We start from the raw sequence: 26,299 nt of genomic DNA, 5'->3' as shown, positions 1-26,299 counted from the left end.
TGCCCCAAGGCTAGTCTTCCGTATCAGCAGCTTTTGTAGCCTGCATATCCACATCATTTCTTCAATGTTGGACTTGGTCTCTGTAGCCATAATTTTTTTTTAAATCTTAGCAATGACAATTTTTAAATATTAATCCTAATTTTCTAATGAAATAAATCATTTTAATTCACAGTTTTCCTATAAAAAACTCAGGATAAAAATAAATATTCAAATCCAATATCCTCGTGGCTGACAAGTTTCTATTATTAAACTGCTAACATGTTTATTTCCTCCACAATAGCTGGATTTTTGTCATGAATATGCATTAAGCCCTGCAGTTATTAGCCCTGATGACTAGGAGACAGTGAGGACACTACTTGAGAATTTGCATTTGACAGATCATTGACACAAAGTCACAGTTCCCTTTTTTTTCCCCCTCTTCACTTAAACAGGAATCATGCAATAGGAAATGAACTGGAGCTATTAGAGATTATTCAGGTTTAATAGCACACATCCTTTTAGCTGACATTAAAACAATACACAATGTGGCAGAGTTAAACAGAGGCATCAATTATACTCTCAGACCTGTTAATACTTTTGACAATATTTAAATAGCACATCCCTTCAGGGCATGGCTTTTTTGCCCTCTCAGTTACACACCTGTCAAGTGTTTAATTTGCCAAAGGGAAACAGTTTGATTTCTAAGGGCAGTCTTAATACGGAAGAAGCAAATTGGAAAAATTAAACATTATTGAATAGAAGTAATGGGAAGGATCTGAAGGGAAAAAAATAGTAGGCTTAATTCAACATGGCATGTCGGCATCTGTCATTAATGCAACAATATGATCATGTTCCCAATATGGTGCATATACCTTGGGCTTTTCAATTATTCCCTCCCTTTGCTTTTTAAAAGACAGAATGATGGCAGAGGAAAATCAAAGGGGTCAACATGTCCAGTAATAATAAAAAAGATGGAAACGGTAACTTGCTCCTATTGTGCATATAAAATTATACATTTGAAAACATAATTTAGGTATAAGATAATAAATAAAAGCTAGACATGCATCAGATTTGTGTAGCTACTGGATTAAAAACACAAAACAAATGTCACTCCTTAGATGCGTTACTTAAATATTAAATTATAAATATCAATAAATTAGCAGTTGGTAAACTATATAGAAAATTTAAATCTAACATGATAACGTCTAGAATATTTAATGTTTAAACTTTAAAACAGAAAATATTATTTTAAGTTTTTGAAAATTTTCTCTAGTCACGCAAGGAAAAAAAATTGGTTAAGTTAACAAATGAAACTGAATTGGTAAAGAACGGAGAGTAAAGTGAAGAGTCACAAAAAATGTGGGAAATTATCAATAGTTTCAACCAACATAAAGTCATGGCATCTAGGGCATTTTTACCCTTGGGGGTAGGGGGAGATGTGAGATAAGCTGCAGGGTCAAATAAGGGAAAGGGCTGTGCTTGGCGGCCAAGAAGCATGAGTGGTAGCTCTGGCTCTACTCTTCTAAACCACTCTGCTGTAATAAGCAGGGGGAAGAACAGACGGTTTCTTTGGTCCCTTTCAGTATTTGAAGGGATGACCAATGAGCCAAAAAGTCCAAAGTCATGTAAGACACGCCTACAGAATTCACAAACATCACAGCTTACGTAGCCTTGAAATACAGTTGACCCCTGAACAACACAGAGGGTAGGGGCACGGCACCACCCCACACACAGTCGAAAATCCACGTATAACTCTGAATCCCCCAAAACTTAACTACTAAGAGCGTACTGTTAACCGGAAGTCTTACCCATAACATAAACAGTCATTTAACACATATTTTGTATGTTCTATGTATTATATACTGTGTTCCTACAATAAAGTAAACTAGAGAAAAGAAAATGCTATTGAGAAACGTCATAAGGAAGAGAAAGTACATCTATGTGCAGTTCTAACCCATGGTGTTCAAGGGTCAACTGTATACTAGCTTCTAACATTTAATACAATGAGATGACACTGTCCATAGTCCTAGACTATGAGGCTCAATAATATTATGCTCAATAATTTCCAAAGAAATTTCAGCTGCATCACGTGGGACCCAAACAGTTTTAGAGCCCATATTCTACTTCCATTTAGAAATGACAAAACAAGCTCAACAACAAGTAGGCCCATTTCTCTCCTCCTTTCAGCAGACATGGTAGGTATGAAAGCTATTCCCCTTACATAAGGTTGGCTAGCAGGGGAATTTCGACAGTTGCCTCACTGGACTAATGGTATTCCCTAACACACTTACTAGTACTTTTTCTTGCAACTTTTCATCTCATTCTAATCATATTTTCACATAATACAATAAGGGGAGACATCTTCACACTCTTTAAAAACCAAATAATTTTCCTCACCATAATTACACTAATATTCATGATATTGGTTCCTCCAAAAGTGTGCCAATCCATTCTGAAAATGAGTACCTAAAACCAATCTTTTCAATAATTTACAAAGGAAACAAACACAACTACATACAATGAAACTACCTCTTTTTCTTAATTCATGGCTGTAAGTTTTAAAATCATTAGGTAGAAATTCACTTGAGAAAAATATTTTTAGTGATTCTTCTTGTTCTACTTACTTAATTTGGGGGGGCTACTAAAATATCTAGATTAAGAAGTTATATGACATTAAACAAATTCTTTCTCTATTGCTGCTATTTGTTCTCTTTGCATTTGGCATATTTTGGGTTTTCCTGTTAATTGGAGCTGTTCTTTCACTGAATTATGAAACTAGTCTACAGGTTTCATTTTAAACTTTTAAGGCAGAATATTTGCTATCGAGTCATCCATAAACATCAGATTAATGATAAAAACATCAGAATGAGAATTAACTTGGACTATAGACATAATTAGACTGACTTCAAACCTTGTGAGGATAGCAACCATTTCAAAAATATTTTTTAAAAACCTGAGAAATGGTGATTAAGTAAGTTCAAAGACCATCTGACTCCAGTTTTTATTCTGTCATTGTGATATGTTTCAATTTTAATAGAAATGCTAGGACTTTTTAATGTTCATAATTTTTACAGCAATAAAACACTGTGTTACATTTAGAAGTCCTAATGTTTATCACCATCTGATGCTGTCATGGGAGCAATTGCTACTTACATTCTTTTCAGAAGTGAGAATTGCAATTCCTCTAACTGATGACAATGTAATTACTCCTTTCACTGTCAAAATAGAGGTGATTTCCCTTCCTCACATACATGATTACACGTGCAAATCCAGGCTCATCTGAAATCATGTAAGTTTACTGAATGTCTGAATCTGAATGAGCAAGATCACATGAACCATGAGTCCTAGTGATGATGGAAACCAAGCTACAGTCATCCACCCTAAACATATTTTCATCATCCCCTTCTCCTGTAGGAACTCATTCTTCCGTATCCACACAGCCTTCAACACAATGTCATATCATCTACAATACACTGCAACAACCGTCACAAAAATAACTGGGGGTGGGGGGAAGCCACAGTTAATCTGAATGTCTCATTTGGAGGTTTAAATCAGGAGCCCCCAATCCCCGGGCCATGGACTGGTACCGGCCCATGGCCTGTTAGGAACCGGGCTGCACAGCAGGAGGTGAGCGGCGGGTGAGCGAGGGAAGCTCCCTCTGCCGCTCCCCACCACTCCTCATCGCTGGCATTACCGCCTGAACTATCCCCCCCCAACCCCCCGCATCTGTGGAAAAACTGTCTTCCACGAAACTGGTCCCTGGTGCCAAAAAGGTTGGGGACTGCTGGCTTAAATGACTTCATTAACTATCCATTAACACATAAAAAAATCAGCCTTTCAGAAAAACACAAGACTATCACAAGCTCTACGCAACACCACAAAGGCCTCCTGTGAGTGCACCATGTCTTACCTGGTCTTTCAGCTGCTGTACAGAAGTCTGCAGGTTCAGAATCTGGCTGAAGAGTGGGCTCTGCAACACTGACTTGAGAAGGTTCAGTTTGTCTTCATTTGCTACATCCCCGCGCTCCCGCAGCTTGGCCTGCAAGCGCTCTGCCGCCTGCAGGGCCCGATTTTTGTCTAAACCAAAGAGCAGCATTAGACAGTAACAGGATTTGAAAGACAGGCATCAAACCATGCTTATAGAAATCCTAAAGCTATTCCTTTCCAGAGCTCAAAATTGACTCAGAGAAAAAAGAAGGGTCTAAAACATGTCACTACGAATATATTCTTCAAACCTTGAAATCTCTGGTGAGAAATTTGACAGCAGGGAACTGGTTATAGTGTATGCTACATGCAACTAATTGTAAAGTACAGAAACTAATTCAGATGAAGCATATTTGAGTTCCAATACCAGCTATTTCATCTCTAATGAAAACCAAACACTCTGTCATCTTGTAAATGCTGACATTTCCACTTTTTAAAAAAACTTATATGTAAGAAAAATTAGAAGTATAACTAATAAGTGGAGGTGAATAATGTTACTGATGAGTTATAACATCCAAATATGACAATTTCATATATTAAGGGGCAAAGCATTGTATATTTGTGAATTTACTTGAAAATACATTACAATAATGCATATCCCTTCAAAAACACAATTTTTTAGTATTTTAAATGTCTTACCCCCAAAGTAAGATACTTATTTGCCAAAGTAAATATCTTGAATTAGCATATCCTTAATAATCCTAGCATCTTGCAAGCATGCTTCTACCAGATAGTGAGTTTCTACCACATATAATAGTTAAAAATATCTCCCCAAACCCTACTCTCGCTCTCTTTCTCTCCCTTACTTGTAAGTGAAGCCACATTAGTTTTTAAAAAAATGGAGACTGCTCAGATATATGTCCTAACAGATTCATGGTGGTAACAAATGTGTCTATTAAAATATATTTGCCATATCATAGTAATTGAAAAGAGTGAGAATTATCACCAGAGTCATTTTCGATAGCACCAAATGTAGAATTATGCAGGAATGGGGAAATTAAAACATGAATCAATGTCGACCATAAGTTCACAAACACAAATTTAAAGAAACAATATTTACTCATATAGTAGGTCCCCTACAGTACAGTACTATATAGCCGATTGTGTTAGTTGGGTACCTAAGCTAGCTTTGTTGGACTTACAAACAAATTGGATTTATGAACCTGCTCTCGTAACGGAACTCGTCCGTATGTAGGGGACTTACTGTATGCAGAATTTAAAAGCAAATAATAGCAAAGATATGCATGAGAATTTTATTCTGGGTCATATTTCCCATGGTATCTCAGAATACAAATCTAGTATTAATTCCCATGTCAATTCTTGAAAAGTATACAACTCAGTAATAACTTACAGAATGAAAACTATAAGGTAATGGTTTATATAATTCTGTATTTCCCCTTTGCTGTCCACTTTCTTATGAGGAACTTTCCTATGTGGACTGGTAGTCTTTATGATTTGTGACTTTAGTATAAAATAGGTGATGCAGGAAATGTACACCCATGCATTCTTATTACGGGCATAGTACCAGGAACAAAAGTCAAAGTAATGATCCCCATGATCACAAAAACAGCTCTTTCTCCCTTCCTGCCACCCACTCTCCCCACCCTTCCCTCAAAACATGCAGGTGTCAAACCACCAGCCACGATCATCAAGGCACCAAAGTGAAATCCAGATACCTTCCAATAACCATACCCAGAGTTCCCTGGAAAAGGTGAGGACTGCAGTGCCAGATGAGGGACGATGAGGGACTGGGTGTACCATACCTGATATACCTGAAACTAGTTCTATACACTAGCTTCTCTAAAACTAAAGAGCAGTGTGAAAAAAAGATTAACACATGAGTCCTGAAAATTTGGATATTTCAACCTAAATTATCTCATGTAGAAATTAGACTGCCTTAAATTGTCACTCGAGTTTGTCAACCTAAGTGTTTGTTACTGTTATTTTTACCAACTTAAAAGCAAAGCTCAGTAGTATTTCACCTGCCAAGAATAAATTAAAAATAAGACACGGGCAATGATCTTTCAGTATTAAAAAAATTGTTAAAACTTTTGGTGCTATCCAGAAACAAACATTAACCAGAACTGGTTTCATAAATCAGAATTGGGTTTACATTAAGTTTTATGAAAACCCATAATCGGTAGAACATTTCATATACTCTCAACTTTTGCTTTTAAATGATGTGTTTTTGATAACACTTCATATGAAATCATCCAAATATAGAAACACATTACCTTAATACAATGCTAGTGGATAAAAAAAAATTTTAACTAAGTTACTATAGACAGAATCCAGATATGCAGAACACACCATATTTCAAAGATCCCAATGGAAGGAGTTTCAACTATTATCAAAATGGTCAGGAAGAAACAGGTCTTACCTATAGTTTCTAACATTTTTCCCAAGTTCAGTGTCTTTCTCTCCAATGATTATAAACAGCAACTACAAGGAACTCTAGGGAGAAAAGAAAATGGAATGGTTATGTTTTACAACTTTAAAATTATATTCTAAAACCAAATACTCTAAAAAGCACTTGATACTACTATGATTCCTTTGACCATTAAAATCTTGTTGAGGTAACTTAAGATAGTTTTCTTTATAGGCAAAAAAAAGTAATCATTTTAGGATTTATTCAAAATTATCTTACATTTGCAGATAATACTTGTATAATAAGGTAAAAGGCATAAAATCTGTTTTAAATAAGATAGTAGAAGTATCCAAAATATTTCCTTAAGAGCTTCTCAACACAGACCACTATAACCTTGGATTCACTTACAGATCCTTACCCACAGAGGAAGGCATTTACTTGGCTCCACATGAGAAATTCCGTAGGCAAAAAAAAAAAAAAAAAAAAAAAAAAAATCTAAAAAATAGAATATATGATCCTGTCCTTGAATGCTCAGTCTTAACTGGGAAGATGATTCAGACACACCAATTAAGAAATGAATTGTGACACTCGAGCAGTAAGTGAATCAATGCAAGATAACATATTAAATCACAGACGAAAAACTGAATAAAAGAGAGCATAACATTAAAAAGATTTTTTAAAGTTTTCAAAATACCCTCCTGTCAATAATCTCTCTTATTCCCACTCAAAAAAATCTTCTCAACTCCTTCAACCCACACAGATTTCATCCTTCTCTGATAATACTCATCTAGGCTATTTAAAGTACCAGATACAGATCTCCGCTGACAATATCCACACCACTAACCCATCTTTAACCTTTGCTGTCCAGCAGTTTTGCCCAACTGATTCCAAGTTACATCTATCCTTTGCCTTGCGGAAAATCCTGAGTCATTAGGAAGTCAGTGGGTCATTTCTTCAATGCAGAAAAGGAATCCAAAACCAGACATCTTCACTTTTCATCTGGAAGATGAGACAGTGGATTTCTCTGAGAAGGGACAAATTGCCTCCTGTAATCTCTTTAAGAGAGAATGCATTTGGGAAAAAAGGAAGAATGTGACGTACACACGCAGATGCACAGACCATCAATGCCTGCAGTCAGCTCTGTGTAATAACTGAGAGCATTACTTATTGACTTTCCTTAACCCAGTTTAGAATATAACAATTTAAAATAACTCCACTTCAAATAGTCAAACAGCTCAACTACTGGCACTTGTTTTAGAAAGTGCCCTGGTGTCAAGAAAAGAGGGCACTAACCTAGAATTGAAACCTCAAGAGTGGTGCGGCCTTGAGCAAGGGGCCTATCATCTGAACCTTAGTTTCCCAGAAAACGCACTTACTCTTTGGGTATGTAATGCTAAATGAGATTAAAAATATATATATACCAATTTCCAGCTCAGTGCAAAACTCCTAATTCTAAAATATATATTTAGAATTAATGCTGAGCCCATGTATTGAATAGATTAGCATTCCAATGCATAGTTTCATGGGGGAAAATATAGGGAGATCTTTAAAATAGTTATATTTTTTATTCTTATTTACAAGGAGAATATAATAGTCCTTCATAAAATAGAATATTATTAGGTCCCCTCTCAAAAAATTATTAACTTTTGACAGAAAAATAAAAGGAAAGATACCCCAACAGAAGGAAGCCCAGGTCTACAAAGGTGTATTTAATGCAACCGCCCAAGAGGAAGCATGACAGCAGTGAAAGGGCATGGATGAGGGAGTCTGATGACTTGAGTTAAAATTTCAGCTTCACCATTTACTAGCTATACACCCTTGTTAAGTCACCCATCTATCTCTTCTGAACTTGGAAATCTCTAATTACAAGTGATTGGTATTCATAAAGTTTTGAAAGGGTAAAATTATATGCATGAGTGCTTGGTATACACAATAAAATTTAGTTCTATCCTCTTTCCCGTATGAAAAATTAACTCAGAAAGATAAACAGTATTCATGACTTGGCGAGGGAGGGGGATAGGCCTATGGATTTAGAGGCCCACTGATTAATGAGGATTCTGCAGGGAAAGCACAGAGTAAGCAGTTCCCAACTGAGAAAAACACCGGCATCCAAAAGTTCACCTGCAAGTCAGGTCTGTGGAAGCAGAATTACTTTTTATTTTCCAGAGAAACCCTTACCATAAAGGTTTTTTATTTTTTTAAAAAAAAAGCTCAATTCAGCTGCAAGTCACTGACATTAGTTCCCAGATGAGAGCTCCATTCCTCTGGATTTCAGTATTAAAAAATTAGTTTCACAGTTTGTCTCCTCTGCTCTGATGTCCCTCAAATAAATAGATAACTATTCTGATTTCACCAGGATAGAGACAAGAAGTTGAAAAAAATGTTCCTTTCTATGCCCTATACTCCAATGGCAAGTATTCAGTTTTAAGTGTAAAACTCATTTGTAATCACAGAATTTTTGAGATAACAGAGATGGCATCCACTCCCATCAAACTGCAGACATGAATTCTCCTTCTCACCCTTTCACCGCCCCACCAACACCCTTCCCTCTTTACCCATTTCAACACTGTATGAAAACAAAATGGTACCTGGATGATAACAGTGGGTCATGGCCAATGGATAAGACATAAAGAAGGCTCAATACATTTCAGAAGAATGCCAAGTTCTCTGGGTTTTTCTGGGCAATTCACGCCAGCAGTGATGAATCAGAGGGGCAGTAAAGAGGTGAAATAAGATGTGGGTACAATAACAAAGAGACCGACACGAATGCTGGGGCAGAAGCAGTGGTAGTAACGGCATAACGGCAACCACACAGCACCTATTACATTCAGATCTGGGCACTGTTCAAAGCATGTTATCAAATTAAGTCCTTTAATCCTTACACAATCTACTCACTGTACAAATGTGGAAACTGAGGCACAGAAACATTAAGTAACTTGCCTCACTGGTAAGTGATGAACCTAAGATTTGAACCCAGGCAGTTTGGTTCCAGAGTCAATTAATTTAGCTTCTACGATATACTGCCCCTTGATAAGAAGAAGACTCACCTTACCATTCTCTTTCCTCTATCCAAGTTCAACATTGTATAGACCTTGCTCTACACAGGAGAAACTAAAAAAAGAAATGGCAGCCCTAAGTGAATGAAGTCTGAAAGGGACTGGTTCAGACTACTTAACATAGCCCACAATCCACACAAAGGTATGAACAAGTCAGAGTTAAGGATTTTAGAAACTATGCGTAGGTACATCAAAGAAACATCAGTAATATTCCCCATTTATATAATGTCCATATATGTTTAAACAAATCACTTTTGAAATTCAAGATTTTAAGAAAAATCCCCAAGAAAAAATAAGCCTCTTTATATTAATATTCAAAGTACCTTTAAAAATATGGCTATTATATGTCAAAGTACTAAATCCCTCAACACAATGAGAATAAGAATATTCAAATAGTATAGAAAATACTAGCTTCTATACAGTAGCCCCTCTAGCTACTGTTTATATACTCTGCTTGTAGCCAGATCACTATTTAGCTATAATTGAGCCTATTTCAGTAGCCATAGCACTCAGAACTACAGGACATACCAATAATGGATCAATGAATTCGGTGCCTATGAAGCACTATAGTGCTAGGCAAGTGCTGTTTCCATACATTACATCATGGGAGCTGGGGCCCCAACCATCTTGCTCTCCATAATATCCTCCACTGCCTGGCACATTATTCTCTCCATTTTCCAGATAAGGCAACAGAGGAAAGGAAGAGGCTGAGGTCTTACTCAGGATCACAGAGCTAGTAAGCCAGAAATCTTAGATTTGAATCCAACTCTGTTTGATTCAAAGCCCCCACTTACTCAATCTCACTCTCCCTTATTTTCCATATTGTTATAGGAAAAAAGAAAGTGCAGGGCAATGCATAACATTGCTAGTACTTGTATAAAAGAAGAGGAGGGAAAACATTTGTATAAGTCAAATTAATATGTGCATGTTGATGAAAGCATAGACTATTCCTACAAGCTTTCCAAAGGCACTAATGGTGGGATGTAGAGAGCTGGAGAACATTAGGAGAAACTTATTCTGACCTGCACTTCTTCTGAGTCTAAAAAATTTTGTGTCAATATAAGGTGGCCAGATTTTGCAAATTAAAAATACAGGATAGGGCTTCCCTGGTGGCGCAGTGGTTGAGAGTCCGCAGGCCAATGCAGGGGACACGGGTTCGTGCCCCGGTCTGGGAAGATCCCACATGCCACAGAGCAGCTGGGTCCGTGAGCCATGGCCGCTGGGCCTGCACTCCGCAACGGGAGAGGCCACAACAGTGAGAGGCCCGCGTACCGTAAAAAAAAAAAAAAAGATAAATAAAAAGAAAAAAAAATACAGGATACCTAATTTAATCTGAAATTCAGATAAATGAATAAATTTTTAGTATAAGTATATCCCATGCAATACTTAGGATACAGTCATACTAAACACTAAATTGTTGATTATCTGAAATTCAAATTTAGCCAGGCATCCATTATTTTATCAGGCAAGCCTACTCATGTACATATTGTCTTAGGAAAAAAGCCAATTTTTAAAATCATTTTTAATTTAAGGACTTTATGCTTCCTGCAGAACTTTAATATAATGACAGTGTTGCCAAATCCTTTATAAATCTCTAACCATTTTAGCTGTGACCATATGATTCTCCAACAACTGGTTGATAACACTAGTTTCAGTCGAGGACAAAAATCAGACAGCTTCTTTCGTTTCTTTTAGAAACAGAAACTAATTAATTAACAAATCATTTTACTTTTCAACAAGTTGTACTGGTATATGTAGGCACAGCTTTTGTGTAGTAGAGAATCAGTGCCTGAAACATGAAACAAATCATTCTGCCCAACACAGATTATATGGCAACTAACAAGTGAAAATATGTCTTACGCTAAAAATAACTCTACTAAGAGAAACTGCCCCAAATGCATACAATTTTCTAGTTATCTTAAACAATTCTGACTGTAAAAGGAGTACACCATTAAAAGAGCTTGCTGCAATGGTTTGTGGCTTGTCAAAGTCACTTAGCGTCTGTTAATGCATTTAAATTTAGCATTTGTCTCATTCTTAGCTGCCTCAGCACTACCTGAAGTTAGCAGACAAGTACAAGGCCGTAGTCATTTGCAGGTAGTTTGTCATAAAGTCAATTGGCCATGACAGCAAAACTTACACTTGCAGTCATAATTCATATTCTAGGGTAACGTTACTGAACTATTGCAAGAGCACAGAAACATCCAACTACCCACCAACATCATGCAATCATCCAACAGAAAAGTCAGCTCTTCTTAGCATTTGTTCTTTAGAACTTCTCCCTCATTTTTACAGGCTTGATCTAAAAAGCATTTGTGAACAAAACCTTGCTTTCAAGTTGACATTTATGAATCTCCCCGAATTCCTTCAGTAGAATTTATTAATTCTTTTTTACTCCCCCAAATCAAAGAAAATCAAGTTTCAAAGAACCTTGCTTTTACAGCATAAGGCAAATACTGATTGATGGTCTTGTCCTTCCTTTATAAAATGAAAAGATAAATTACCTACCCAAAATGAATATGCTGAGGGGGCCACAGGGTTATAAAAAAACTCAAATTCTGTTGTTTATTGATTCAGCAACTCACGGGGCTCCTACATGATGAGCATGTTGTTAGGTGAGAGAATTAGAGGAATGGGGACACAGTCTGGGAACTCACGGGCCAAATGAATGTCAGAAAAAACAAGTAAACAGACACTTAAAATATAAGAAGACAAGAGAGGGATGCCATCAAACCCAAACTGAAGAGAAAGGGAAAGCTTCCCGGAGGCAGAGACCCCTGCATAGAATTCTAAAGAACAGGTGGGAGTTAGGGCAGAACGGGTGATAGAAGAGCTCCCAATATAGAGGCAAGAGTACCTAGCACCCTTAGGAGCATTGTAAGTAGTTACTTATGCCTGGACCAGGCCTGAAGGAGAAGGAAAGACAGAGGTGATGAGGCTAGAGATGTGGGTACAGGCTAAATCACTGAAGGCCCTGCATGCCATTCTTGAAGAGTTTAGAGATTTAATACTGAAGCTTGTTTCGGTACAGTGAGTGACACAATCAAACTTTGTTTTAGAAAGATAACTCTGGTGATAGTGTGGAACACCTATAAAAGGGAAAAAAAAGACTGGAAACAAGAAGGTCAGGTAATAGGCATTTTCAAAAATAGAGATGAAAGTGAAAAATAAATGAAAATGGGAGACAGATTTGAGGAATTAAGAGCTGTAAGCAACAGGACCTGGTAAAGTGGAGGTAAGGCAATCCCAGCTTTCCTGCTTGAGATATTGATCGAATGGTAATACTAACCACTGAATAGAGAATATATATAAAAAAAAAAAGCAGGTCAGTGGTATGACTGTTTTAGAAATAAAGCACTATAGTGATCAAGAGTTTAAAAGGCTGGGTTATACAGTACCTCATAACACTGTGACGGACTGAACTGTATGCCTCCAAAATTCATATGCTGAAGCTGTAACCCTCAATGCGATTGTATTTGGAGATAGCGCTTTTAGGAAGTAATTAAGGTTAAATGGGATCATAAGAGTGGGGTCCTAAACCAAGAGGACTGATGGCCTTATAAGAAGAGACAGATATCTATCTCCCTCTCTCCCTCCTTCCCCCACTCTTACCCTCCTTCCCCCTCACCACATGCAAGCACCAAAGAAAAGCCATGTTTTTTCTTTGGAAGGACACAGTGAGAAGGTAGCCATCCACAAACTAGAAAGAGAGCTCTCACCAGAAACCAAACCCTGCCAGACCTTGAGGTTGGACTTCAGCCTTCAGAACAGTGGGGAAATAAATTTCTGTTAAGCCACCCGGTCTATGGCATTATTTACAGCAGCCTGAACTAATTAATACAGATTTGAATCTTCCCACAGCCCCTGCTCCAAGGAATATACCATTACACACTATGATATGCCCCTTTCCTTCAACCATAACCAGGGGAACAAGGGGTGGGCCCTTCACCCAAGGGAAGACAATCTAAGTGCTGACCTAAAAGGCATAATTGGGCTACAGTCTCTCTCTTGGGAACTAGAGAGAATAAACCAATTAGCAGTGGAGCTAGAGTGGAAAAGATAGAAGGAGCATGAGTAAAGAATGAAGAGGCTAAGATGGGGCACATGCCAGCCTGAGTTAAGAGAGACCAAAACAAATAGAGACATGGGTAAAGACAGAAGAACACAGCTGACATTAGGAGAGAGGCAGGTATTCTTTGGGAGACCCAACACAGCCAGTGAGAGGGAAACAGAGTAACTGGTCCCTAAGATGCACGGTCACTGACATCCATTCTTACAGTGCACTCCATTTTGCCAGAGGTAATTAGTGTGAGTCTCTGTTTGTTCCATTCAAACACACCTAACTATTACAGGCTGCTTTGGTATAGCATCATACTATCACATCCCAAACAAACCAATATCCTGCTTAAGAAGTACCCTTCCTCCTTTAACTAATTCATGTGGATTCTCTACTTCCAATAAAGATTTGAGGGAGCTTACGAGCAGAGATAACTTTAATAGGACCACTGAGATAATTAAGATTTTACAGGGAGACAGTTACATCGGAAAAACAAAGCATAAGGAACTGCTACTATGGTGGGTGAATAAAATACTGTATTCAGTTTTGATCAGAGCCTGAGAAAAGCTATCAGGTTTCAATCAAACAAATCATAAATCCATTGTTGAAAAAGGAATGTGAGATACAACTGACAAGGTTTCATTCTGTAAATGAAACCACAGTAACTGTGGAAAACATTTACAAATAATGCAAATATTTCTGGCTAAAATATTCCGGTCAAAGAAGAATAGAAATACTTTCACTTCAAACTCTACTAGAAAAATAAGCCAAATATGCATGTTAAAAATTAAAAGTAACACTTAAAAAACAGAAATGGAATCTATAATTTATAAACCAGGAGGAAAAAAGAAGGAACAAAGAGTACTAAGCAATCTAGAAGAGGCTGGCAACAGAGAAGAAAAGAAAATAGATAAAAGCATAGTAAACAAAAATCACAAGAGGACTGAAATAAATTCAGATATCCATATTCCCAACAAATATAAATGGGTTAGACTCATTTACTAAAGAACAGACTCACAATCCATATCTCAAAAATGAAAATGAAAGTTCCAGAATACAGTTTGATGTCACTTAATCTATAATTTTTACAGAATATAAAATAATAATATATGCTACATATAAATAGGTATATATGTGCTTTCATCATTTCAACAATGAATTAAAAAGATATTCTAAAATTGCAGTTATGATTACTTTTAGGAGTGGACAGATGGAAGTAGTAGCTTTAGATCAGAGAGAAGTCAAAAGGGGACTTTAGCTTTCTCTATTTTTTTTTAGGAAACTATACTTTTAGAATGTTTAAGCTTATATATGTAAAAAGTAATTGGGTTGAAATATTTATGGATAAAATGGTGAAATGTCTGGAATGTGCTTCCAAAAAATGAAAGAGGACAGAAGAAATAAGACTGGCCATGAACCTGTGGCTGTTAAAACTGAATGATGGATACTGAGGATTCACTGTAATATACACAGTGTAAAATGTACATTTTAAGTTTTTCATAATAACAATTAGAAAAATAAGAGAGTGTCAGTAAACATATGAAAATGTTAATACTTAATTTTGGAGGATGGGACTAGAACTGGTTATTTCCTTCTTTATTCACAATATTTCTCAAATTCTCCCTAGCATCTTTCCTCAACAAAAAAAGATTTCACTTCAAACTACTAAATTACTTGGAAAAAATTTTTTACCATTGGTAAATGCTACCAGAAAGATAATTTCTTCAGGCTAGATCAATTATACTCCAACAAAATGAAAGGAAATATTATGAGAAGACTTTTCCAAAAATTAGTATCATATAAGGAATTTTCATTTTCACCATTAAAAACAAAGCTTTATTCTGATTTTCTGATGGCTACTCTGCTTCTAGTTTTACGAAGCCCTTTTAGATAACAGCCTTAGAAGCAGATCTTATGGCCCCGGATTAGCCAATTCCATATGACAGAGCTAGCAGCAGGCAAGAAGTGATGAATGACTACTGCTGTTCTAGTTTTGAACATATACACAGTGCAAACCAAAATCCCCACCTTTGGAAATTGATGGGTGAACCCAAGAGAGTACATAAATATAAATGTTTCAGTTGAAAGAAAACTTACCTTTCATGCATACACAAATGACGATTCAATATTATGAACAGTCATATAATATATCTAAGCTAATACTATAATACGGGCAAGTGGCATATTAATCCACAATTATGTGGACATACATAAATTACAATCATTACTTTGACTAAGAATCCACATACTCTAAACAAATTTTGGTGAAAATAATATCAACTTATTCCTTTTCCTAGGAATTTCCTAATAGGGAGAAAAAAAACCTATTGAAAAGGAAAATATATATAATTTAGATATTAGGATATTTTATTACTTCTAGATACACTTACACGACAATGTGTTTATACTAACAAACATGGTCACTGGCTATATTTTCGTTTTGAAAGCTACTTCCTTTTATTTTTAAGATTGTTGGATTGAGGTGGAGGGCTAACTGTTCTTTCAAATAGTATAACATGTTCTATCCTTAACTGCAGATTCCCTAAAAGCACAAAGATACTCACTTTAAAAGGACATTTCACCAGATTAATATCCACTTCCAGAATTACACACTTATATTTTGTGATGCTTTTGAGTCAAATTCCCTTATTAACTGCTCACACCTAAAGGTGAAGTCAATTTTATGGTTGAAAGGAGCCTCAAAAAACATGTAGGTGACAGACAAGCTCAAGTTTGCTGAGGTTTGGTTCTACAACAAACCAGTGGTGTGTCAGGCTGCTATATATTACTCAACTGGCTATTTGAAAGGCTGAACTTTTTTTTTTAAATATACTAGACAAACCAATTCCATTTATATTCCATTGTATTAAATTTATTTCCTTCCTCCTCCACCATCATCCATATTTTTTTAAAAGAACAACCAAACACATACACACACACACATTTTCTCTCACTCGCGCGCGCTCTCTCTCTCTTTCTCTGTCTCTCTCTCTCTCTCTCCTAGAGAACTAGAGATTCCAATACCTTCTCTCTGGGCACCCATTTTTACATATTTTCCAGCCGTAATGTTCTCTCTTAGTACATTCCTACAGGACAGGGACCCTCTCCCCAAATCAACTCACACCAAATATGGTGACTCAGAAAAAAGATTTAGATGCTTCTGAGAATGAAGATTTAGCCTCGCTGTTCTCTCCCTAGCCAAACTCAGAGGAATTTACATTGTTGGGCAGTTTACCCGTTTGCTACCACATTTTCAGTGCTACGAGCCAAGATGCAACAGGCTGTGCACGTTTGTTGGACAGAAACAGGCAGGGGGATTCCTCCAATGGCTGCCCTGCAGGCGAGCAACATCAGGCAGACATCAGACTCCAGAGGCAGCTAGTCGCACATAAAGCACTCACTCCAGCCACATAATTGTCTTGGGGGAAACCAAACATGTGCAGGAGGATTAACTCTGTGCCACAGAATTCTCAGGTGTTATTCCTACAGTGGGCAACCAATTCTCCAGAGAAATTACTTCATGCCTCTGCCTCCTGCCCTTTTGCCTGCCTGGAATGAGGCAATTCTCCAGTGGATCGGGCCAACAGTGTCCTCGGTGCTTAGAAAAAGCATGAATACTCAAAGCGTCCCCATGGGACCCTGAAACATGGCCTGCAGCTGCTCTGTGTTAAGACTGATCAACTGCAGGAGGAGGTAACAGATCTCTGTCATTCCTGGCTGCCCTCTCAAGGATGATGAGTTTGTGAGATCTCAGTGACGATACTGGTGCAGAACAAAACAATACGTGGCTTTGTCAGTTGTGACTCAATGATTCCTTAGGGTAAAGCCCTAAAGAACAGTGCAGAGACAACCTTTCCAATACAGATAAAACTGTGGAACTCAGAGACGGGAGGTGACAAGAATATTACAACCACGCTGCTTCAACTTACCTCCCCACTCAACTAATCCATGCTCTTTACCAAAGGTCATTTCTAGGGCTTTCCCCCATAACTTTTAAAATAACTCTACTTCCACCATTTCCAAATTGCTTCTCCTGTTCTGGAATCTTTTCTACAAAAATGATGAAGCATCGTCTATCACATGGCCTACTTAGCTATCACTGAGCTCTAAGTACTATACATAATTAGATATTTTTATCTTTCCACATCAATCAGTGCTTCCTAAATTCAGTTTGTGGCTTTCCTGATTTCCCTTTGCTGAATTTGGATGGGAACAAAGATAAAGTTTACAAACTTTACTCAGAAAAGGGCAGCCTCAAATTTCTAATAGGAAATCCTCTGGGAAGAAAACAACATACTGTAGTGATATTTAACGTGGCTGTTTTCCTCTCCTGGACTATGCCTGTGGTGACTAGAGGTCTGCATCCCCTGTTGGTTTAGTTCCAACTCTTTGCACAGAGGAGAACCAAGCATATATGAGAAGAGCTTGTGAAAGATCATGCTCTCTTGCTCTGAGTCCATTCTTTGTAATAATTTTCATGAAGAAATTTAGAACCCTTAAGTTTAGCTGGCAGAAGAAATCAAAGCATTTTTTGCAATTACTAACACTTAATGATTTCAAATATCTTATTTGAAGACATCAGAAAATTTTGTGAGCTTTTACTCTTTCCAAAACAACTTGCTAACACATTTTACAGATATGGAAGTAGAAGGTCAAAGAGACTACTAACTTCCCCAATGTCACATAACTCACATCTTTTATTAAGGAATTGTATTTCTATATCCATTATCATGTGAGGGTACTGAAAAGTCTAGGTAATAAAACATCAACAATTATCTGAAAGTTTCAGCCAAAAATAATCTTAATTTAGCTACAAGAGGATTTGGGGGCAGAGAAGAAGGGAGAAAATAATAAACTTAAAAATCTTACTCCATCAGAATGGGTGTCTATGCTAACTCAATTCCCTCAACAATAAAATGTTTAATTTTCCATGTCATTTTGCTGATTTAAAAAAAAAAAAAGCAACCTCATTCTTCAGGTACAAATTCACCACCAAATACTCCCTTCAAGAACCAAAGGTTTCCAAATATATACTCACCACTAGAGTATCTAAAATGTAGGCTTGGTTGTAATCCACAAACTAAAGCAATAATTTGTCATTTAAGACTTTTTAAACATGCTATTCAATGACAACTAATAATAAAACTGCATATAAGGGGGCTTCCCTGGTGGCGCAGTGGTTGGGAATCTGCCTGCCAATGCAGGGGACACGGGTTCGTGCCCTGGTCCGGGAAGATCCCACATGCCACGGAGCAACTAAGCCCGTGAGCCACAACTACTGAGCCTGCGCGTCTGGAGCCTGCGCTCCACAACGGGAGAGGCCGCGACAGTGAGAGGCCCGCGCACCGCGATGAAGGGTGGCCCCCGCTCGCCGCAACTGGAGAAAGCCCTCGCACAGAAACGAAGACCCAACACAGCCAAAAATAAATAAATAAATAAATTTATTTATTTTTTAAAAAAGAAAAGCTGCATATAAGAATTGGTTGCTATTACATCCACTATAATAATAACTCTTCCAGAGAATAAAATAGTCCAGAAGTGAGTTTTTTAGACAATGAACCAGCATTATTTTTACTGTCTGAAATGAAACCACTTATGAAATGGCTTTCATATATCCGTCTTCTTAAACAGAGCATATGTGCTTCACAAACATACACCCATTTTCAAGTAAGAAACCTGAGGCTCAGAAAGATGAAAGTGTTTTCTCCTACATTCAGGACGCTTGTAAGTACGAGTGCTAACATTAAAAGCCAATCCCATTCATCAAAGCCAAGTCCTTTCTACAAAATCATAGCTCTGTGCTCTAATAATACTACTACAGGAAAGAAAATAGCTATTTACCTTCAGATGAAGTAGCCTCAGGCAGAGCTTTCAGAGTTCCCAAGCTGTTTTATAAAGCTCTCTTGAAAAAACACTCTACCATTTTACTAGCTGTGAGATCCTGGGCAAGTCACTTAACTTCTCAGAGCTGCTGCTGTAAAGTGACATTAACAATAACATATGCAAAGTGCCTGGAAGTAAGAGGCATATAAAAGCTGCTGCTATTTATTATTTTTGTCTTCTAGTGTCTGCTGTTTCCAATTTGCTATGCAACTCCTTAACATGAGTGAAAATTGATCACTTCTGAACTGGGACTTGCAAACTGAACCATGCCTTACCTATGCAGTAAACAAAGCACATGGCTTTAGGATAGCTTTCCCATTGCTGAAAACTATCCGTACTTTTTGTACTATTTAGGATCCCCCTCTAAAGTACTTCAAAGAAGCAGAAATGAACCCAAAGAAACTGTAATCCAAAATTCAGCTTAGTCAAAGAACTGACACTTAGAAGTATTAAGTTATCAACCAGAGAAGACAGAGGGAGAGGGAATAGGTTTGGTTTCTGGCAGGACACAGATAAACAAATGGGAGGAAGGGAATAATGAGGTGAGGAAGCTGAAACGGAGAAGAGACAGAAAGCTGGAGGGCAGCAAAGTGATTTAGAAAACCCTGAGAAAATTCCTTAGCACTTACAAGGCCAAGAGGCGGCGGGGGCTACTAAGGTCACAGATGCCCAGAAGAAGGGAATCATTTCCCCTGCCAAAGTGAAATCTGATCTCAAAGGAAAACCTCGAGCTCTATCTTCTCTAACCCGCCGACTAGCAAACACAGTAAAACTCAGTACATCTGAGTTACTGTCTTTGTGACTCAGCTGTCAGAATCCCATGAAATAAAAGTATGTGAAAGTGCTTAGAAAATGGGAAGCAATATAGAAGCATTAGGCATTATTTTAAGAACAGTATCAGCATCAGAATGGCTGATACTGTTTCTTATCCCTAATTTTAAGAAAATGAACAGCAAAAAACATTATATATACACAGCACTATGTTAGCAAGTTTTAAATAAGTGCTCCCATTTCCCTAGGCATAAGGCACAGGCAGAGTTAGCATGAAGATACTTGCATGGGACACTTCCATTCTCATACAAATAAATATGCACTTTCACATCTCATTTTGTATTTATAATTCTGCTTTAATTTAAGAAAGCATCCTAAATTCTATAAGCTTTAAGCCCCCCAAATCTGTACTGCCTCTATCACTGAAGCGTATGACAAAACAAAATAAAGAGAGGTACCTAGCTTCTGAGCTCTCAATTTAGAAGAAAACAGTAAGTAATGACACTGCAACAAGATGTGCTAAATTCTGGGAGAGTACAAAGGAATCCAATGCTATCAGAATGAGTCAGAAAAAAATTGGAGATGTGACAGGTGAACTGTCCTGAAAGACATGCAACTTAGGAGAATATGAGGGACAGCCAGGAGAGGGAATGGCATCTCTTACTAACGCAAGGACATCTGCTAAGCCAATGAAACCAGAAAACTTAATGACAATGGTTCTATACTACAGGGCTACCACACTAGACAGAAGAGAGGAAAGCACTGTCCCAAGCATAGCTCCCTGGGACTATGCCCTGCAGGGAGATAGCAGTGCATTTTAGATACATGGGGCAGGGGTGGCAGCGAAGAGGGGGGTTACTAAAATTTCTTTTCCAGAAAAACAATTCTGGCAATAGGCTAAATAATTCACCAAAAATACAAAGAACTAATGGGACGTCCCTGGTGGTCCAGTGGGTAAGACTCCAAACTCCCAGTGCAGGGGGCCCAGGTTCAATCCCTGGCCAGGGAACTAGATCCCACATGTCAAAACTAAGAAGTCTGCATACTGCAACTAAAACCCGGTGCAGACAAAAAAATATATATATATTTTCTAATTCTTAAAAAAAAAAAAAGAACTAATAATAGTATAGCCAGATGTTAGGCTGTTAAAAAAGCCCAGTCAGGAAAGAATGTGAGCCAAGATTAATGCAGTGGCAAGAAAAAACTAAAAGAGTTGACACAAATACACTCATTAGAGAGAATTAAAATGACCAATGACCACTAGACATGAGTTGGGGGCAGGCATAATGAGTAAGTGACAGCAACAAAGGTTGATTCTCAATGTTTCTAATCTGGGAAACTAGGAATACTGGAGCATCATTAGCTTAAACAAAGAAAGAAAAATGTCATTTAGAGGAAGAGGCCAGAAATGCATATTGGACATACTGAGCTTGAAATGACTCTAGAAAACAGGAAATAATAGAACTTAAGTTCCGGGAGAGCAGGAACGTTGTTGGGGGTTTTTTGGGGTTTTTTTAAATTGTTGTTGGTTCCTTTTTCTCAGTGGGCTGTCACCAGCCCTAGAAACAGTGGCTGGCCCAAAGTAGGCACTCAGTAAATATTTGCTGAAATGAATGAATTGACTACATATGTGAATCTAAGGAGAAAAGAACTTAGAGATGTAAAGTCAGGGAATCACTGGCCTCAAGGTGTTGCTGAAGATAAAGGAGATTAATCAGGGAGAAGGTAGAGATTAACAAGAGAAGAGAATTGAGGTTGGAATCCTGGGAAACATGGACATTTAAAAAGTAGAATCTAATGCATAAGAATTATTTTAGGGGTAAAAATCAATTAGAAGTAAGGACTCTTCATGCTTTAACAATCTAAACATATACTACACTCACAAAACTCCCACTCTGGCCAACACGCTACGCCAGGTTAGTGTTTATTTAGCTGACCCTAAATAACACTTATTTGACATCACTTTGATTCCTATACTAACGTAAAAACAAATTACTTATGGAAGATAACCTTAATCAGGTCAAGTTAAATATAGGAGAAGATCAAAATATCTTAAACAGACATCTAACAATCACCTGTGAGAATAAATTAAAATTTTAGAGAGGACCTTCAAGATGGCAGAGGAGTAAGACGTGGAGATCACCTTCCTCCCCACAAGTACATCAGAAATACATCTACATGTGGAACAGCTCCTACAGAGCACCTACTGAACGCTGGCAGAAGACCTCAGACCTCCCAAAAGGCAAGAAACTCCTCACATACCTGGGTAGGGCAAAAGAAAAAAGAATAAACAGAGACAAAAGGATAGGGACGGGACCTGCACCAGTGGGAGGGAGCCGTGAAGGAGGAAAGGTTTCCACACACTAGAAGCCCCTTGGCGGGCGGAGACTGCGGGTGGCGGAGGGGGTAAGCTTCAGAGCCACGGAGGAGAGCGCAGCAACAGGGGTGCGGAGGGCAAAGCAGAGAGATTCCCGCACAGAGGATCGGTGCCGACCAGCACTCAGCAGCCCGAGAGGCTTGTCTGCTCACCCGCCGGAGCGGGCGGGGCTGGGAGCTGAGGCTCGGGCTTCGGTCAGAGCGCAGGGAGAGGACTGGGGTTGGCTGAGTGAACACAACCTGAAGCGGGCTAGTGCGCCACAGCTCCCAGCAGGGAGTCCGGGAAAAGTCTGGACCTGCCTAAGAGGCAAGAGACCATTGTTTCGGAGAGGGGATTCCTTCCCTGTCTGCCCACAGAAGACAGAGCACCACCTAAACAAGCTTCAGAGATGGGCACAAGCTGTGACTATCAGCACGGACACCAGAGACCAGCATGAAATGCTAAGGCTGCTGCTGCCGCCACCAAGAAGCCTGTGTGCGAGCACAGGTCACTATCCACACCTCCGCCTGTGCAGCCCGCCACTGCCAGGGTCCCGTGATCCAGGGACAACCTCCCTGGGAGAACAAGTGGCGTGCCTCAGGCTGGTGCAATGTCACGCCAGCCTCCGCTGCCTCAGGCTCACCGGTCATTCCAATTATAACTACTGTACTGTTCCCTCCCCCCAGCATGAGTGAGCCAGAGCCCCTTAATCAGCCGCTCATTTAACCCTTTCCTGTCTGGGAGAAGAACAGACACCAGAGGGCAATCTACATGCAGAGGCGGGGCCAAATCCAAAGCTGATCCCCAGGAGCTGTGCAAACAAAGAAGAGAAAGGGAAATTTCCCCGTGCAGCCTCAGAAGCAGAGGATTAAATCTCCAAAATCAACTTCATGAACCTGCATCTGTGAAATACCTGAATAGACAACGAATCATCCCAAAACTGAGGGGTGGACTTTGAGAGCAACTGCAGACTTGGGGCTTGCTTTCTGCATTTAATTTGTTTCCAGTTTTATGTTTATCTTAGTACAGCTATTACCGCTTGTTATCACTGGTGGATTTGTTTATCGGTTTGGTTGCTCTATTCTTTTTTTTATTACTTTCTAATTTTTTTTATTTTAATAATTTATTTATTTATTTTTAATTTTATTGTATTTCTTTTTCTAATTTGTTTTTTCTTTCCTTTCTTCTCCCTTTTCTTCTGAGCCGTGTGGCTGACAGGGTCTTGGTGCTCCAGCCTAGTGTCAGGCCTGAGCCTCTGAGGTGGGACAGGTGAGTTCAGGACACTGGACGACCAGAGACCTCCTGGCCCCATGTAATATCAATCGGCGAGACTTCTCCCAGAGATCTCTGTCTCAATGCTAAGACCCAGCTCCATCCAACGGCCAGCAAGCTCCACTGCTGGACACCCCATGCCGAACAACTAGCAAGATAGGAACACACCCACACATTAGCAGAGAGGCTGCCTAAAATCATAATAAGGTCACAGACACCCCAAAATACACCAGCGGATGCAGCCCTGCCCACCAGAAAGACAAGATCCAGCCCCACCCACCAGAACACAGGCACCAGTCCTCTCCATTAGGAAGCCGACACAAGCCACTGAATGAACCTCATCCACTGGGGGCAGACACCAAAAATAAACAGGAACTATGAACCTGCAGCCTGTGAAAAGGAGACCCCAAACACGGTAAGTTAAGCAAAATGAGAAGACAGAGAAATATGCAGCAGATGAAGCAGCAAGGTAGGAACCCACAAGAACAAACAAACGAAGAGGAAATAGGCAGTCTACCTGAAAAAGAATTCAGAGTAATGATACTAAAGATAATCCAAAATCTTTGAAATAGAATGGAGAAAATACAAGAAGCATTTAACAAGGACCTAGAAGAACTAAACAGCAAACAAACAATGATGAACAACTCAATAAATGAAATTAAAAATTCTCTAGAAGGAATCAATAGCAGAATAACTGAGGCAGAAGAATGGATAAGTGACCTGGAAGAAAAAAGAGTGGAAATAACTACTGAATTGCTGAATAAAGAAAAAAGAATGAAAAGAATTGAGGACAGTCTCAGAGACCTCTGGGACAACATTAAATGCACCAACATTCGAATTATAGGGGTCTCAGAAGAAGAAGAGAAAAAGAAAGGGACTGAAAAAGTATTTGAAGAGATTATAGTTGAAAACTTCCCTAACATGGGAAAGGAAATAGTCATTCAAGTCCAGGAAGCACAGAGAGTCCCATACAGGATAAATCCAAGGAGAAACACGCCAAGAAACATATTACTCAAACTATCAAAAATTAAATACAAAGAAAAAGTATTAAAAGCAGCAAGGGGGGGCTTCCCTGGTGGCGCAGTGGTTGAGAGTCCCCCTGCCGATGCAGGGGACACGGGTTCGTACCCCGGTCTGGGAAGATCCCACATGCCGCAGAGCAGCTGGGCCCGTGAGCCATGGCCGCTGAGCCTGCATGTCCGAAGCCTGTGCTCCTCAATGGGAGAGGCCACAACAGTAAGAGGCCCGCGTACCACACACACAAAAAAAAAAGCAGCAAGGGAAAACAACAAATAACAAGCAAGGGAATCCCCATAAGGTAACAGCTGATCTTTCATCAGAAACTCTTCAAGCCAGAAGGGAGTGGCAGGACATATTTAAACTGATGAAAGAGAAAAACCTAAAACCAAGATTACTCTACCCAGCAAGGATCTCATTCAGATTTGACACAGAAATTAAAACCTTTACAGACAAGCAAAAGCTAAGAGAATTCAGCACCACTAAACCAGCTTTACAACAAATGCTAAAGGAACTTCTCTAGGCAGGAAACACAACAGAAGGAAAAGACCTACAATAACCAACCCAAAACAATTAAGAAAATGGTAATAGGAACATACATATCGATAATTACCTTAAGTGTAAATGGAATAAATGCTGCCATCAAAAGACACATACTGGCTGAAGGCATACAAAAACAAGACCCACATATATGTTGTCTACAAGAGACCCACTTCAGACGTAGAGACACAAACAGAAAGAAAGTGAGGGGATGGAAAACGATATTCCATGCAAAGTGAAATCAAAAGAAAGCTGATGTATCATTTCTCTTATCAGACAAAATAGACTTTAAAATAAAGACTATTACAAGAGACAAAGAAGGACACAACATAATGATCAAGGGATTGATCCAAGAAGAAGATACAACAATGGTAAATATTTATGCACCCAACACAGGAGCACCTCAATACATAAGGCAAACCGATAACGGGAAATCGACAGTAATAGTAGGGGACTTTGACACCCCACTTACACCAGTGGACAGATCATCCAAAATGAAAATAAATAAGGATACACAAGCTTTAACTGACACATAAGACAAGATGAACTTAATTGATATCTATAGGACATTCCACCCACAAACAACAGAATACACTTTCTTCTCAAGTGCTCATGGAACATTCTCCAGGATAGATCATATCTTGGGTTACAAATCTAGCCTTGGTAAATTTAAGAAAACTGAAATCATGTCAAGTATCTTTTCTGACCACAACGCTATGAGACTAGATATCAATTACAGGAAAAAAACTGTAAAAAATACAAACACATGGAGGCTAAACAATATGCTAGGAAATAACCAAGAGATCACTGAGGAAATCAAAAAATACCTAGAAACAAATGACAATGAAACCATGATGACCCAGAACCTATGGGATGCAGCAAAAGCAATTCTAAGAGGGAAGTTTATAGCAATAAAATCCTACCTCAAGAAACAAGAAAAATCCCAAACAACCTAAACTTACACCTAAAGCAATTAGAGAAAGAACAACAACAACAAAAAAAAAACCCAAAGTTAG

At 38.6% G+C, this 26,299-nt stretch overlaps 1 protein-coding gene across 7 annotated transcripts in view; it reads right to left on the bottom strand.

The window, feature by feature from the left end:
• The window catches only part of MPDZ (multiple PDZ domain crumbs cell polarity complex component), a 163,258-nt gene that overhangs the window by 122,149 nt on the left and 14,810 nt on the right, over positions 1-26,299 (bottom strand). For all 7 annotated transcript variants that reach the window (XM_081236972.1, XM_081236976.1, XM_081236973.1 and 4 more), the window contains exons 2-3: positions 6,344-6,417; positions 3,890-4,056 (exon numbers count right to left, since the gene is read on the bottom strand). In XM_081236972.1, the coding sequence (XP_081093098.1) occupies positions 3,890-4,056; positions 6,344-6,359 (183 nt within the window). In that variant the 5' untranslated portion in view covers positions 6,360-6,417. The remainder of the gene's footprint in view (positions 1-3,889; positions 4,057-6,343; positions 6,418-26,299) is intronic.

The sequence above is a fragment of the Mesoplodon bidens genome (genome assembly GCF_964165515.1).
Source record: "Mesoplodon bidens genome assembly, chromosome: 6".
In the NCBI taxonomy this organism is placed as follows: Eukaryota; Metazoa; Chordata; class Mammalia; order Artiodactyla; family Ziphiidae; genus Mesoplodon; species Mesoplodon bidens.
The sequence above is the reverse complement of the archived record's forward strand: the minus strand, read 5'-3'. Positions and strand labels throughout refer to the sequence as shown.